Source organism: Rhododendron vialii, chromosome 3a (genome assembly GCF_030253575.1).
Source record: "Rhododendron vialii isolate Sample 1 chromosome 3a, ASM3025357v1".
Taxonomy (NCBI): Eukaryota; Viridiplantae; Streptophyta; class Magnoliopsida; order Ericales; family Ericaceae; genus Rhododendron; species Rhododendron vialii.
The window spans coordinates 6,365,780-6,380,324 of NC_080559.1; the positions used below are offsets into that span (position 1 = coordinate 6,365,780).

General features: G+C 38.0%; 1 protein-coding gene across 1 annotated transcript; it reads right to left on the reverse strand.

Annotated features, from left to right (window-relative positions):
* Nucleotides 1–310: 310 nt before the first annotated feature.
* Nucleotides 311–10,439, reverse strand: LOC131318459 (uncharacterized). The gene is made up of 10 exons (XM_058348253.1): nt 10,267–10,439; nt 8,892–9,117; nt 8,613–8,770; nt 8,322–8,467; nt 6,405–6,467; nt 6,224–6,316; nt 3,533–3,694; nt 3,303–3,394; nt 2,588–2,772; nt 311–852 (listed from the first exon to the last, which is right to left on the reverse strand). The coding sequence occupies exons 1-10, from the start codon at nt 10,355–10,357 to the stop codon at nt 545–547; spliced, it is 1,524 nt and encodes a 507-aa protein (XP_058204236.1). The 5' UTR covers nt 10,358–10,439; the 3' UTR covers nt 311–544.
* Between the last annotated feature and the right edge of the window lie 4,106 nt (nt 10,440–14,545).

A 14,545-nucleotide genomic window follows, 5' to 3' on the forward strand; every position in this document is an offset into this window, starting at 1 on the left:
AGAGACATGTAGCTCTCTCACTTCCACAAATGATATACTTTTGGTAAAGTCAGTTTTTAATATGGTAATAAATTGGCAAGGATTACTTTTGGTATCTCAAAAATCATAACGGCTATTATCAAAAAAAAAAAAAAAAAACCCATAACAGCCGACATAAACATAATCGGTTAGTTGACTCAACTGCCGACCAATACTGCGAATACAACCAGGATTGTAATTTTTAGTACCTCTGGTATACTATAGTAATAATGCCTTAGTTGAAAACCACAGGGGTTGCCATATTTGTTAAACATAACTAAAGTAGGGTCCATTTGTTTTCAATCCAAGTTTAGTATAAAAAAATAAATCGTTAACAACATGATCAAATATAACTTTACACATTGACACGGGGAAAAATGATTTTGACAAAGGAGATGTATGTCAAGCCTCCAACTCATGATTGTACAACTAAGGTACCCAAAGGTTGTTGGGGAAAAAGGTACCCAATAAATTGCTATCCTAATGCCAAGACGGGATCAGAAACTGGTAAGGTATACAGTGTCAGCTACCATTTGAAGAAACTAAATCGGTCACAACTCTCTGCAACATTCGCGTCTGTGGAATCTGACCCACTTCCAATTGTATCAAGTGAACTATCATCCGGAATACGTTGAATTCGATTAGCATTCTTGATAATCCAGTCAGTGAACTCCGGAGAGGATGCCAATTCAGCCATGGCTTGCCGTGTTGATTTCTCCGTAAATTCCTCCCATTCCTTTTTCGAGTACTTTTTTCTGTTGGGTGTCCTGTGGAAGGTTGAATAGTGATCCGGCTGATTTCTTACCAACCTACCAGTGGTTGGAGATCTTATGCCTGAAACAGCCACACAGAAAGCAAATGAAGAGCATGCATAGGTTAGAAGGCCAAAAACCTTGCTTTAAACATATTAACATTGTAGTGCAGTTAACCTTGCAAATTGATGGTAGAAATTTTTGTGAAGAAATCATCTCCATAAATCATTCTCTACCATAACGATCTTCCCAAAAAAAAAAAACCCAGCTTCGCTCACCAAATAGATAATTTCTGTCATAGGTCAATAAAACAAAACCTATGGACGGAGAAAAAACTTGACGCAAAGGGGAACTGGCAATGCCCCAACACTTAAATAGACAAGGATGTCCTCCAAGAAAAGCTAAAGATGTGGATGTGGATACGGACATGACGCAGACAAGCAGACGAGTCATCTTTTTAAAAAGTAGGATACAGAGATGTTGAGGACATCTCCATCATGAAATTCATATAAAATATCTGTTCCTATAAGCGCCTCTAGCCTAATGATTCTAGAATGTAGTAATCTATTCAATTATTTATACAATATATGCTGATATAAGGGCCTTTAGCCTGAGGACACGAGAATGTAGTGGAATAGACGTATAAGAATATTAACCATCCCGGTATACCTAATTTGGATCCACCTCCATCCCCCTTTATGGATTGCATCTTGGAGTAACACTCAAGATGTCTTCATCTCAGGATCCTAATAAAATATTGATCTCCCTTTACTTCTCTTTGACACCGAGGAAGAGGATTTCATGTTTCCCGACGGGAACGCAAAGAGTGCAGGTAAGTAAGCGTCTCGTCTAGCATGAAATTCAGAATATTATTTCTATCAAATTGAGATAAAAGACAAGAACACTGCTAACATTCACTAGAAGTATTCCTGAACTATGCAGGCCCAAGTTTTAACATTGCATCTAACCTCCTAGTGTGCATTTGGTGTGCCCCAATGCGTCTGCAAAGTGTCTGATCAAAAGATTATATCAAAGAACCATAAATGTATTCAGTCATATTTGACAGGTGTCCACAGCATGTCATGTCTGGAAGAGGTGTGGTGCTTCGAAGAAGACAACTATTCATAAGCAAACGCACAACATTAATTGTAGTTCAAGAGGTCTACAACCAAAGATGTTTTAGTGGAGAAAACAAGGTGAGCAGAGTGGGCTTGGTGCAATTGGAAGACGCAAGGTTTAGCCAGGTTCCAGTAGTTGGATGGAACCAAACCCTTGAACTGGCTTCAGAAAACAAAAGACACTCATGAAATTTTATGTGAGACCTCTAGCATAATGAAAGAACTGGTCAGCAACGACTGAAAAAGGTCTGTACACTCCTGACAAACGTGCCGCTCAAGTTTTGAACCATTTTTTCACTCTCCCAAATAAGCATCGATATAATTATCATCCCAAAGATATAATGCGACGTTTTCTTAATGACCCAAGTATCTAACACTTAACACTATTGTTCAATCTTATATCACATATTGCCATACCATTACCATCTCTCTCAATATTTTCAGTCCATGTAATAAATACTAGTATAAGTTCTATATCAGCTACAGCTTCCAATTCCCTGTACAGAAGGTATCCATGAACCATGACAGTAAAGGAAAAAGAAGAGGGAGTAGTAGCCAGCATATAATTGGATGAGCCCAGTGGCCCCACCAGAAGAATATCAGGGTTGTTTTGATGAATTACCTCCTTTTAGTGAAACATGTCTGAGGAGATGCAACAAATGTTGGGAGAGGAAATACCAGGTTAAACATAGTGTGTACCTTTCGAAGGAGAGTCAGACCAAGCAGGAGATCTCTGTGGGCTGTTCCACTGTTTTCCTCGTGGACCCAACTTGCCAGATCTGCTGAGAAATTCTGCACGATTTTGTCTTGAAGTAAACTGTTTTCCACTCCCCCAAGGACTCCCACTTCCAGAATACAAGGAATTCCCAAAAGTAGCGATATCACTACATTCAAATTACGAAATACATTAACAATAGGAAATGTGTCAATGCCAAAAATATGAAAGCTTTTGATTGTTCCACCAAAACTGCAGAACCAAAAAATATTGCTAGGCCTATCTATAGCCAAAGTAACAGTGCCTTCCGTTTAAATTCTATCCTAGACCCTTGATCCCATACCAAAGGCTTTCGCCAAATGCTAGAAAGAAACAGAGATGGAATTATCGACTTCACAAAAACATCAATACCGACACTTATGGCCATATCTACATTCAACCAAGCAGACCACGAGTTTTGACAAATCCAGCATTGATGCTGAGTCGCTGACTTTATTTGAATCAACCATCCTGAAAGAAACTTGACATACTCAAAAAATCTCAACAACTTTCACAAAGTTTTTCATTTACTAGGGTTAATTAAGTTGAAGAGATGAAATAAAGCATTTCATGTGAAAATTTAATTGGTAAAGAATTCCCAGTCCACCGACATGATGTGCAAGGGGAGAGGACAGGAAAGAAACGGTACAAGGAACTTACTCTGGACCATTCCACTCCAAGGAAGTAAAAAGAGAGCAGATAGCCAAACAAGAACCCAATGCCCCCATTGCCAAAGGCATATCAAGAGTGCTCTGACATACAATAAGAACCAAATATTAGAAGCACTGCAATTCTGTAGATAGAAAGGAATTGCAAGAATTCAAACAAAATTGCACTTTTTGTGCAATTTCCATCAGGTCAAGTGATACACAACCAAAACATCACATTACTTGGAAGATAAACGTGACTGCAATGACGCGCATGGCCCATTTCACAAATTGAGCTACGCCAACATCCACACTTCCATCTTCGGAAATAACAAATTTCCGCACAATCCAATACCCTAGAGCAGCTCCTGCAAGGACAATCAAGAGTAGCACAAAAACAGAAACCTGTCACCAAGCAAGGTGAATACTTCAGAAAAATAAATGGGGAAGCAGTCAAAAACCACAAATGTATCAAGGAAAATTATCAAAAAGCTAGAGATACACAAACTTTTCATCTAAGTACCGCATGCAAATAATCGCGCCACAACAGTTCTTAACAAGCTGTGCCCCGTGCGATGCATGACGAAATAGGCACATTAATGTTCAAATTCTATTATTTTTAACGGTATTTACCCCTCATTGATTTACAATTTAACTGTTAAGGAAATATAGTCCCACATTGTTTGGGAGTGGAATGTGTGATCACTTAATAACATGAGGAACCTCTCCATTCATTGCCAATTGGTTTTGAGATGGATATAAAGTTTCCACAAGGTATTAGAGCGGGGCCCATTCCACCCACCATTTTAAAAAAATCACAATCCACATTCCACGATGACAGACCAGCAAAGAGGCTGCACAATGATAGACTCAAAAAGAGACTACACGTGACAGACATCAAATGTAGCTACACATGAGGGGGGATGTTAAAGAAATATAGTCCCACATTGTTTGGGAGTGGAATGAGTGATAACTTAATAACATGCGGGACCTCTCCACTCATTGCCAATTGATTTTGAGATGGATATAAAGTTTCCACATTAACATTAACTATGGTGATCTTATTAAGAAAGAAAGTTTGAACACGAGGGAAGTTTGAATGGGGTTTTTTTCCAAGTGGAAAAACGAACTAAAAGGGGAGAGAAAAATAAGCTGTTGACGTGAATATTTGTGGAACTTTTTTATTTGAACACCGCAAGTCATACACAAGCTTAGTATATTGTACAGAGATACCTTCATAAAACTTGCTAAAAATACAAAACATTGGGGACCTTACAGTTTAAAACAAGACACTACAGCAAAAAAAGGAAATTTAGTCTTTTGGCCCCGTGGAAAGACTAAATTAGGATACAGCTAAGTGAGGTTATGGATACAGTAACACTAAGGCATATGACATTGAAAACAGAACTAATGAAGACAGAGAGCTTTCAACTGTACATGCAAGAAAGGGTCTATCCCCTTGTTCATCTCAAAAGCCATAAGCGGAGCGCACCCAGGATATTGATGATCTGTTTGCTTTTGTTTCAATGTTCTCTCCAATTTCCAGTGGTTTTAGTCAACATGCTTTCGCTAAAAGACTGTTGATCATCTTTCTGCTCGATTCCACCAATGTCCTCATGGAAATTCATTTGGTGTCAAATTTGACAATATTTATAACCTATTATCTGAGTACATTTGAAACCTATCTTGGTAAGTCCCAAGTCGTTTAAGCTTTCAGGGGAGACTCCCTTTAAGATCTTCCCTTTTCCAAACGTTTGAGGAACATGGACACCTCAATTAGGTAGGTTTTGCTGAGGCTTCTCTTCTTATAAATTATAACGCATGTACTAAGGTTGTTTCTCCTGTTTCCTTTCAAAATCATTTAAAATAGAAAAACAAGAATGGAAAAGGTCGTCTGCCCAAGGAAGAAACTAATGACTAAAAGAGAATATTCACTTATAATCAAATTCATGTACAAGAAAGTGATAACTTGAACAGATCATGCGAGAAAATTATCAAAGCTTCACAAGTTTGTAAATGTGGATGGAAGTGCAAAGTAATCAACTTCAGAGACAGGCCCTTTGTTTGGAACATGGGGAAAGGGGAAAGCTTAAAAAATTTCCCTTCCCTTGTTTGGTTTGTGAGAGAAGAGAAGAGAAAATGGAAAATAGAGATCTAACTTCTAAGGATAGTAAAATATGAGTACTGCTATATACACCGACCATTTTGGACCGAAACCGTACCGACGGCCGCGCGCGGCCGTCTCCGGCCACCGGACGGCCGATCCGAGCCGTCCAAAAATTTTAAAAAAAAAAACCGAGGGGCCCAACGCGGGAATCAACGTCATCCGATGTGTGTAGGGTGCTTGATCTAAACACCCTATTTTTCGTGTATATATGTATACACGAAAAATAGGGTGTTTAGATCAAGCACCCTACACACATCGGATGACGTTGATTCCCGCGTTGGGCCCCTCGGTTTTTTTTTTTAAAATTTTTGGACGGCTCGGATCGGCCGTCCGGTGGCCGGAGACGGCCGCGCGCGGCCGTCGGTACGGTTTCGGTCCAAAAATGGTCGGTACACATAGGATTTTCCGTAAAATATCCCAATTTTTATCTCCCATTTTCGTTGTTAATTATTTTCCCTTCTCTTCCCTCACTTTTCACAAGCTCCAAACAGAGCCAAAGACAACTGCAGATACTATTGGCATTTTCCTCTCTTCTTCAGTCATCAGGTGTAATGGCAGGTCAAATGGTAAGACAACCAAGAACTCTCCATTGTCAGTTTCAGTTGAAGAGATAAAGCTAGTACTAATCATTTTCCAGAGGAGGGATAGAGTTTACTATGGCAAATTCACGTACAAAATTTCAACAACAATAGGTTCCAGATCAGGAAAAAACAGGATTACAGTACTTAAAGAGGAAAGTATTGCATACACAGATTTGTATTACATACCGGATTGTGCATCTCTTCACTCAGCCCAAAGCTGACAAGAATTGAATTGACCAACATTGAAAAGTAATTTAACAGGAAAGACCCTGCTCCAAGCTGACAATAAACACAAGTCAGTTTACAAGCTTAGGACAATAAACATAATAAGAATGAGTTCCAAACAACACTAGACGAAAGCACTTACCACTGAACCATAAATAGTGTAGTAGAAGAAACTTTTCCTCCCAGTTGGTAATAATTTCATCCCCTAAAACAATTACATCAGCAATCCAATGAGATACGTTTTATTCGTATATTCAGATGAGGTATAACTATAAAGAATTTTTGTATTTTTGTTTTCCACAGAAATTCATACAAACATGATGGTAAGCAAATTTGTGCCACAACAGTTATGGCACTAGGAGTCTAATTCCTTGAAACAAAAATGAGGACAATTACACTAACCACACGTGGGGCTTGCCTTCAATATATATCCCCTTTTATCTTTGAGAAACTAAACTGACCTCCTTCAGGTTATTAGTCGCAATTCATTAAACCCCATCTGTTAGTCAATTTACCTGCTCAAATCCATCTTCCCCTTATCCTCCTTAACAACAGCCACCCAAACCACCACCACCATGAATCACCACCGACAATGAACCACCACCGACAATGGCCATCAAGAATCCCCACAAGCAGCCTCAGAATTCAGATGACCGCCATCACGAGCAGGCCTCAACCACCATCATGGACCACCAAGAGAAGCATAGATGCCAGAACAGCTTAGAACCACCGCCACAAACAGCTAATCTCAATATTGCTCTCCCACTCTTCCTTGATATATTTCGACCAGAGGTGGCACATGACACTTGTGCTGTAGTCACTGACACTGCTCCGCCCATACCCCTTTCCACCTTTGGTCTCAGCGAAATCCAAATCCAGCAGTCGGTTTGGATTTTGTAGTGGATGATGTTGAGGGCAATGGATGATAGGGGACAGTGGCGGTGGAATGTGGTATTGAGGACGGATTCGGCTGTTGGGAAAGTTGATTTGTAAGGTGAGGGATTTGCTTGTAACGGTGATGATTTGTTGGCATGATCACAGTGATGGAAATTTTTGCTGATGCCTAATTTGTGGGCGCAAGGTGGAGGTGCAATATGGCCGGTGAGGGAGAGGTGTTGGTGCAGAGTGGCAGTGGAGGCGGCGGCGGCTGGAGGTTGATGGCAGCAGTTGATTTCGCATGTAGTAGATTTAGCAATGGTGGCGGTTGATTGAGGATGTTGGGCATTGGGGAAGAAAGCATAGAAGACACAAGTGAGATTATGAGAGAGGAAGATGAAGAGGATAGTATGGTAATCTTCGAACCTAATTGAGGACATTAAAGTCATTATCCGAATCCCATTTGCTCTGTTAAACGACAAACATGGATAGTGGAGGTTAGCGCAACTTCTCCACAGGGGAGGGGGAAGGGATTTGTACTAAAGGTAACTCTCGAGAAAGGTCAGCATACTTCTGCTGCAGACTCAACCCAAAACCCCACACACGCAATCGCACGAATCACAATCAAGCTAAACAAACAATCAAAGCTTGACACATATTTACGGGGTCCCCAATTGGGTACATCTTCAGACTAGTATTTTACTGTGTATCGAATGGACAAAAGAGTCCAAATTCCTTCGTTGCAATGGATATCCTAAGGATTTTAATCATCCACGAGTGGCCAGCCAAACCAAATCAGGCTTCCAAACCCACCATCTCTGCTCCAAAAACTACAAGGTAAGTTTTGATCATTTTCAGCTCTAACAAAAAGGCCAACAGGCCCAACACACTACACAGAAACACCCATGTGAAAATATTATTCATAGACTTCAGCTCCTATGGTTCCAATAACTCCCCTCGTAAATGTATTTTCCAATTATTAACCAACCTAGAAGGAAAATGATTATGCATAAACAACAACATTTTTTGTTCAGGCATTCATGAGAACCATGGATGTTGTTAGGGATAGGGTTTGAAACCCTTACAAAAAAAAGGCCACGCCATGTGAAAGAGTAGAACAAACAGAAACACAGCAGATCACCATCAAAATGTACATAGATGATGCACACCAAAATGCCAATACCTGAAAAAGAATGATTATGATGACAAGTAAAACTCCAATCGCCATCGAACTGCTATAATAGAATGGAACCCAACCGCTGACCACTGGTGCCAGCAGCAACAAAATAAACCCAAGAGCAAGACAAAGGAGACGCCATCTTTGAAACTCTGCACAAAACACAAAACAGGACAAACATCTTCAAATCACACCCCACAAACAACACAGGCCACAAACAACACAGGGGGAGAGAGAGAGAGAGAGAGACAACACAATGAAAACCTAAACTCGGGCACCAGAAAACAAATGCCTAACCTTCTTTGACTGTTACTGTCACAGAACCAGGAATATCTGCAGCAAACTTCACATCGACAAATCTTTCCCCATAAGGTGACATAACAGAGCTCCAAAGCCCATTTTGAACAGATTTCCACTCATCTTTTTCGCATTGACATAGACCACGCGAAGCATTCCTGCACAACGCATCCTGAGTCATACGCAAGTCTCAATCACGATAACCAGTGCACTAAGGTAACAGAGAAAGAAACGGGAGGAGGGAACTTAAGAGCCAATAGTCCAGGACATTTCACTTACTTGTGAAAACATATCTGAATTTTGTTGTGTAGTTTCTCAGGAATTACCACGGATGGGGCCGAAGTAACCTGATATGCAGTAGCGTAACTCCCAAGTTTCAGTCTCGATTGACCAGCAACTCGAATGCGCCCACACCATAATACTTCTTTGGCACCGAGAGGAGATGAGGTACAAGGAGAGAGGAGGGATGGAGTCACATCAATAACTGGATTTTCCAAGTCAATCCCTGCATTGTTACATCTGGATATAATTAACTACCAAAAAGGAATATCAGAAGAGGGGACGTAAAAGCAAGTAGGTATAACTTAGATAACAAAGGAAGTAAGTTGTTCCAAGAACTGCATGATACATTCTTGTACCCGCTGAATTCAGAATTTCATTACTCGAGTGACCCAGAAATTCAGCCTTTAAGCTGTTCAAAATGTTCTGAAAAAAGTTGAATTATAGTTGGTTCAGTCACATGAACAACAATAGACAAAGACAGATGACTGAATTAACCAAAAGAGTCCCAATTTTCCCAATCCCAATATGTCGTGATAGTGTACTGCAGATAAAGACTGAGATAACCGGCCAACACCTCAAAGAATGCCTTTTATACGGGCAGCATTCCCTTCATGCCTTTTTGGTAATATAGTCTTTTACTTATCAAAAAAAATGTCACTTCAATTAGTTTTTCTTTTTTTGCCATAAGCTAGAAACATTTATACTACCCAACGGTGTCGACTTCCTCTCCATACGAATCGAACCCACAACTTCATTGCACATAGGTGCAATGAATGCTTTAACCGTTGGGCCAAGCGCCCCGATTCTCTCCAATTAGTTGAGGACGATCGTATTACAAGAACTTTCGCTATGGGAACAAAAATACCCTTTTGAAAAAGAAGAAAAAGGACGAAGATGATTCGATTTTTCAACTATCCTTGCTTCAGTCGGAGTCCATATCTACAATTTTAAATCCCAAGAATAACACATGGAAGAATTTATTAAACCAATGATGCAACCGCCTTAACAAAATTCAAGAACTTAAAAAACGTAAGCATTCAAATTTCAAACCATAACACATGCAAAAAGAAACAAGAACTGCATATTGAACCTATGAAGCAACCGCGTTAACGAAGTTTAAAAAACGAAAAAGACTCAAGCATTCAAATAAAGAACCTCTCAAAGATTCAAGAACATTAGCCACTTTTTCACATCGAGGAAAAAAGCAACTAAAGAGCAAAACCCTAACCATGCGTTTACAGGATACGGGAAAAAAGTAAAATACAAATCTAAAAGGAGTTCTACCAGATCAATGATCCCCAATAATAGCTTCCCCAATTTTAACCAGTTCAAACGAAGCGGAGGATTTGAGAAGGGGAGAGATGTCAATTACCTGGGAATATAGTTGCGTGACTTAAGCAAGAAGTAATACAGAGCAAAACTGAGAGAGGGAAGAGGAGACGAAGAGTAGCAGAAGAGCCCATCAGTCTCTCTCTCTCTCTCTCTCTCTAAACGGGAAGGAACAAGAGAGATGAACAAAACGAACGCAGCTTAGGAATGGCGCTATTTCTTTTGGATTTTTTACTTTTATTTTGTGGGTCAACCGCCATTCAGAATTTCAGATTCCCAAATTTTATATCAGCATAAATTATTTACACCGCTGTATAAATATTTATTTTCTCCAAATCAATTATATTACGTTACATTTCAAAACAGTGGTCCAAATCAATAAAACAGGAATTCTCATAATTATTTTCCAAAATATTTTGGAGTATGTTTGTCAATACTCCAATATTTTATTTTTCAATAAACAAGTAAAATGGACTATCAATCATTTACTATCTCCAACTAACCTACGCTTTTATAAATATATAGTACTGTGGTCTTACAAAATGAATAATTCAAATCGTCATAATAGAATCTTGGTACGCTTTGGTTTATGATGTGAAGAATCAATGAAATGGGATTGTCTGAACTCCAAGATAGTATCATATTCTTGGACCCTTGTTCTACATCTCTTTCAGCATTTAATTTCTAAGAGGTTAAAGGAACCGAACAAGAGATTAATGGTTAGGAGAAAAACTTATGCAAACAAACAATAAGTGGATCCCATCTTTATAGTTCAAATTTCAATCATGAAATATAAATATCAACTACTTCTAATACACACTTGTGAGATCCATTTTTATCCTAACAAATATTTGAATACACAAAATTATCAAACTCATTGTGAATTTTCTAACACACTGCTACGTTATCAATGTCTAACACACATTTATGAGATCTATTTTTATCTTAATACACCTTTTAACAAATATTTTAACACACAAATATATTAAACTTCATTGCGGATGCTCTAAAATTTAACTTTGTTAAGACTTTGCCATTTATGAATCATTGAGCTATATCATAGAAAGCTAACACAATCTGTTCCCATTCACGTACTTAATAAGAGAGATTATTATTATTATTATTATTATTATTATTATTTGTGAAAGGAGAGGGTAGTTTGTCATGTCTAAAGAGAGAAAACGAAACATGTCAGTTCGTCGAGACAAGGTACATGGATGCAACTTTTTCCCACCACACATTTGTACATGTGAGCTCACGCTTCATATATTTATCAAGAAAAAGCTAGCCACGGTTGAGTTGCAGTTGCAAGGGTCGAGGACAAAACAAACAATTTACGATGAACAATGAAAGAAAGTTCGGTCCCAAGAACTAACGCTTTATATAAAGGGAAGGAAATGAAACTATCTAATCCTCTTCAAAAAAAAAAAAAAAGGAAACGAAAAAAATGAAACTATGTAATCATTAATAAAATGAGATATTTTAAGATACGAATTACCAGTGTCAGAACAAAAAGATGTTCCTAAATATGTATGTTTTAATTTAATTGGCATAGTAACCACAAATACATGTATGTTCCTAAAGATGTTCCTAATTAAATATGTATTCACGGCTCCGCCCCGTCATGAATAAGTTTTTCTCCTAACCATTAATCTCCTGTTCGGTTCCTTTAACCTCTTAGAAATTAAATGTTGGAAAAAATGTGGAACAAGGGTCCAAGAGTGGGATACTGTTTTGGAGTTTAGACAATCTCCGATTCATTTGTTCTTCGCAACATAAATTCAAGTAAAGTATGTACCGAGATTCTATTATGATGATTTGAATTATTCATTTTGTAAGATTACAGTACTATCTCTATTATAAAACAAAAGGACGGGGGACAAGTTGTTGAAGTGTTTAGGATTCATTTGATCCAATGGCTCATGTGTGCTTTCCAACTCTCTTAAGAAAATACTTACACTCTTACAAATATATTACAGTACAAACTTCTGTTTTGTTGATAAAAAAAAAAAACAGCAGTCGCCGCCCCATCTCTCTCTCTCTCATCAAAGTCTCTCCTCTGATTGTCCGGCCACAAACAGTCATCGCCCTTGCCGGTGAGTCACTTGGAACTCGGAATCCACTATCCTCGGTAACATTCTTTCTCGGTCTTTCTCTGACACATAGTACTCCTACTTTTTTGGTTTTGGTTATCATTTTCTCTATTTTCCTTTATCCTTTCTAATTTTTTTATAACTACCTAAAAATTGAAATAATGTTTTGAGCCACTATTAAGATTTAAATGGTAATTTCAATTCCAACTGGGGTAAGTAGTGCCGTAGGTACGGATAAACACTAGTATATCTATAATAACATAGGTTAGTTGGAGATAGTAAATGATTGATCGTCCATTTTTCTTGTTTCTCGAAAAATAAAATATTGGAGTACTAACAAACATACTCCAAAATATTTTGGGAAATAATTATGGAAACCCCAAAAAATTTGATAACAAACACTCTAAATTTTAGGGTTCATAAAAGACAAATATAGGAGTGCCGTTATCAAAAAATATGTGTCAAAATCAATTATCTACAAAATTTATATATGTAACTATTTTTTAGATAAGAAAATGAGTGCACGTATCGAAAAATGTGTGTGAAAATCTCTTTCCTTCTTATACTTTTCAATCCATTTTGACGCACTTTTCTATTCTCTTCACCGATTTCCAATAAAATTGTTTAATTTTATCAAACCAAAATTAATTATCTAAACTTTCCGTATTTTTCAATACATTTCCACACGCTTGTATATACTCTTCATTGATTTTTCAATACTATAATTTTAAAATCTTAACGATCCATCATTGAGTTGTTTTTATTTGTATTTCAAGGGGATGAGCTTCTCACCCTACATTGTCTCTCCGACTCCTTCATATTCCCAATTTTATCCCATTACAAAATGATTTAAACTGTTCAACTCGCAAAACGTGGAGAGAAGAATATGCCTCTTAAAAATCAGTTGTCTCTCCAACTCCTTCATACTCCCAATTTTATCCCATTACAAAATGATTTAAACTGTTCAACTCGCAAAATATGGAGAGAAGAATATGCTTGTTAAAAATCAATATGATCAAACATCAATGAAAATATATGAATCAGTTTGATTTTTTCATGTAAATTACAAGGTCTAACCTTACAATATGTTTACCATTCACTTTACATCACAATCTGCAACGTGTTTTAGCTCCCTCCGTCCCACTTTGTTGTGTTTGTTTCATTTTTTGGACGTCCAAAAAAATTGTTTATATCTTATAATCTATAATATTTTTTATGATTTCGAAAACTTTGTTTAAAAAAATAAATTGAGATCTACCAAACAAGATCCATATTGAATATATAAAATACTAGTGTTTTTCCATGCCTACGGCACTATGCACCTCGGTTGGAATTGCCCATACCTAAGACACTTGCTAGCTAGTGGTTTAAACACTAAATCGATTCATTAATGTGTAGTATGTGATCCTATTCTTAGTGACACGAAATATAATTACTTGTCCTTATGGCACTTGACCGCGTCGTACCGTGTTAAAAATATATTTATAAAACTTTGGAGTTAACTACTACTCCATAGAACAGTGGTCAAGACCGAATGTCAATCCACAGGGACAAATTGGCTAAGTTACTAAAAATTCGATTAACTTACGATTAATTCGGAAGAGAAAAGATTGATTGATTTGGATTGCCTTGAGTCTGCTAATTAAACTAGAGCAATTAATTAAAAGGTTTGAAAACGATGAAGGAAAGGTCTAGGGTTTAGAATCCACCCTAACTGCATAACCGTGTATCGCATAGACCGGGTTAACACTTGAATCGCAAATCACTATAGCTGGGGCTTGCAATCCCTATCGATAGTGGCCAAGTAAATTTCTACAATCTGCCAACCGGCATGGATTATCCCACGGCACGAACCGTCTCACTAGCGCGATCTAGCTGCCTAACGGCACGGTCCGTCTCACAAGCATAACCCATCTCAATCACCCGGATTGAGAACAATAAAAACCATTATATGAACGGTATTTGAAAACCATGGATACAAATACTCAACCAATAAAAATAATTAAAACCATTCCATTGATATCATAGAATGAGTTCTTGAACACATAATCCGATTCGAATAAAAACCCTAATCTACGCAAAAGAGCACGGTTACTTGGTATGAGGCTTCAGCTTCCCCTAGAGAGGAGTTAGCCGGTCATGGGAGCCGGAATTCTCGTTCGTGAAGTTAGTGATATGCGCAGCTTCTGTCCTCTGTTCTTCGAGAATTCCACCCAAAACACGAAACCA

Excerpts from the sequence above, each read along its gene's own strand:
- LOC131318459 (XM_058348253.1), bottom strand. The coding sequence starts at position 10,357 with ATGGGCTCTTCTGCTACTCTTCGTCTCCTCTTCCCTCTCTCAGTTTTG. Across the intron at positions 8,468-8,612 it reads GACAGTAACAGTCAAAGAAG|AGTTTCAAAGATGGCGTCTC; the intron begins GTTAGGCATTTG and ends TGTTTTGTGCAG. Across the intron at positions 2,773-3,302 it reads TTGGAGTGGAATGGTCCAGA|TGATATCGCTACTTTTGGGA; the intron begins GTAAGTTCCTTG and ends ATTTGAATGTAG.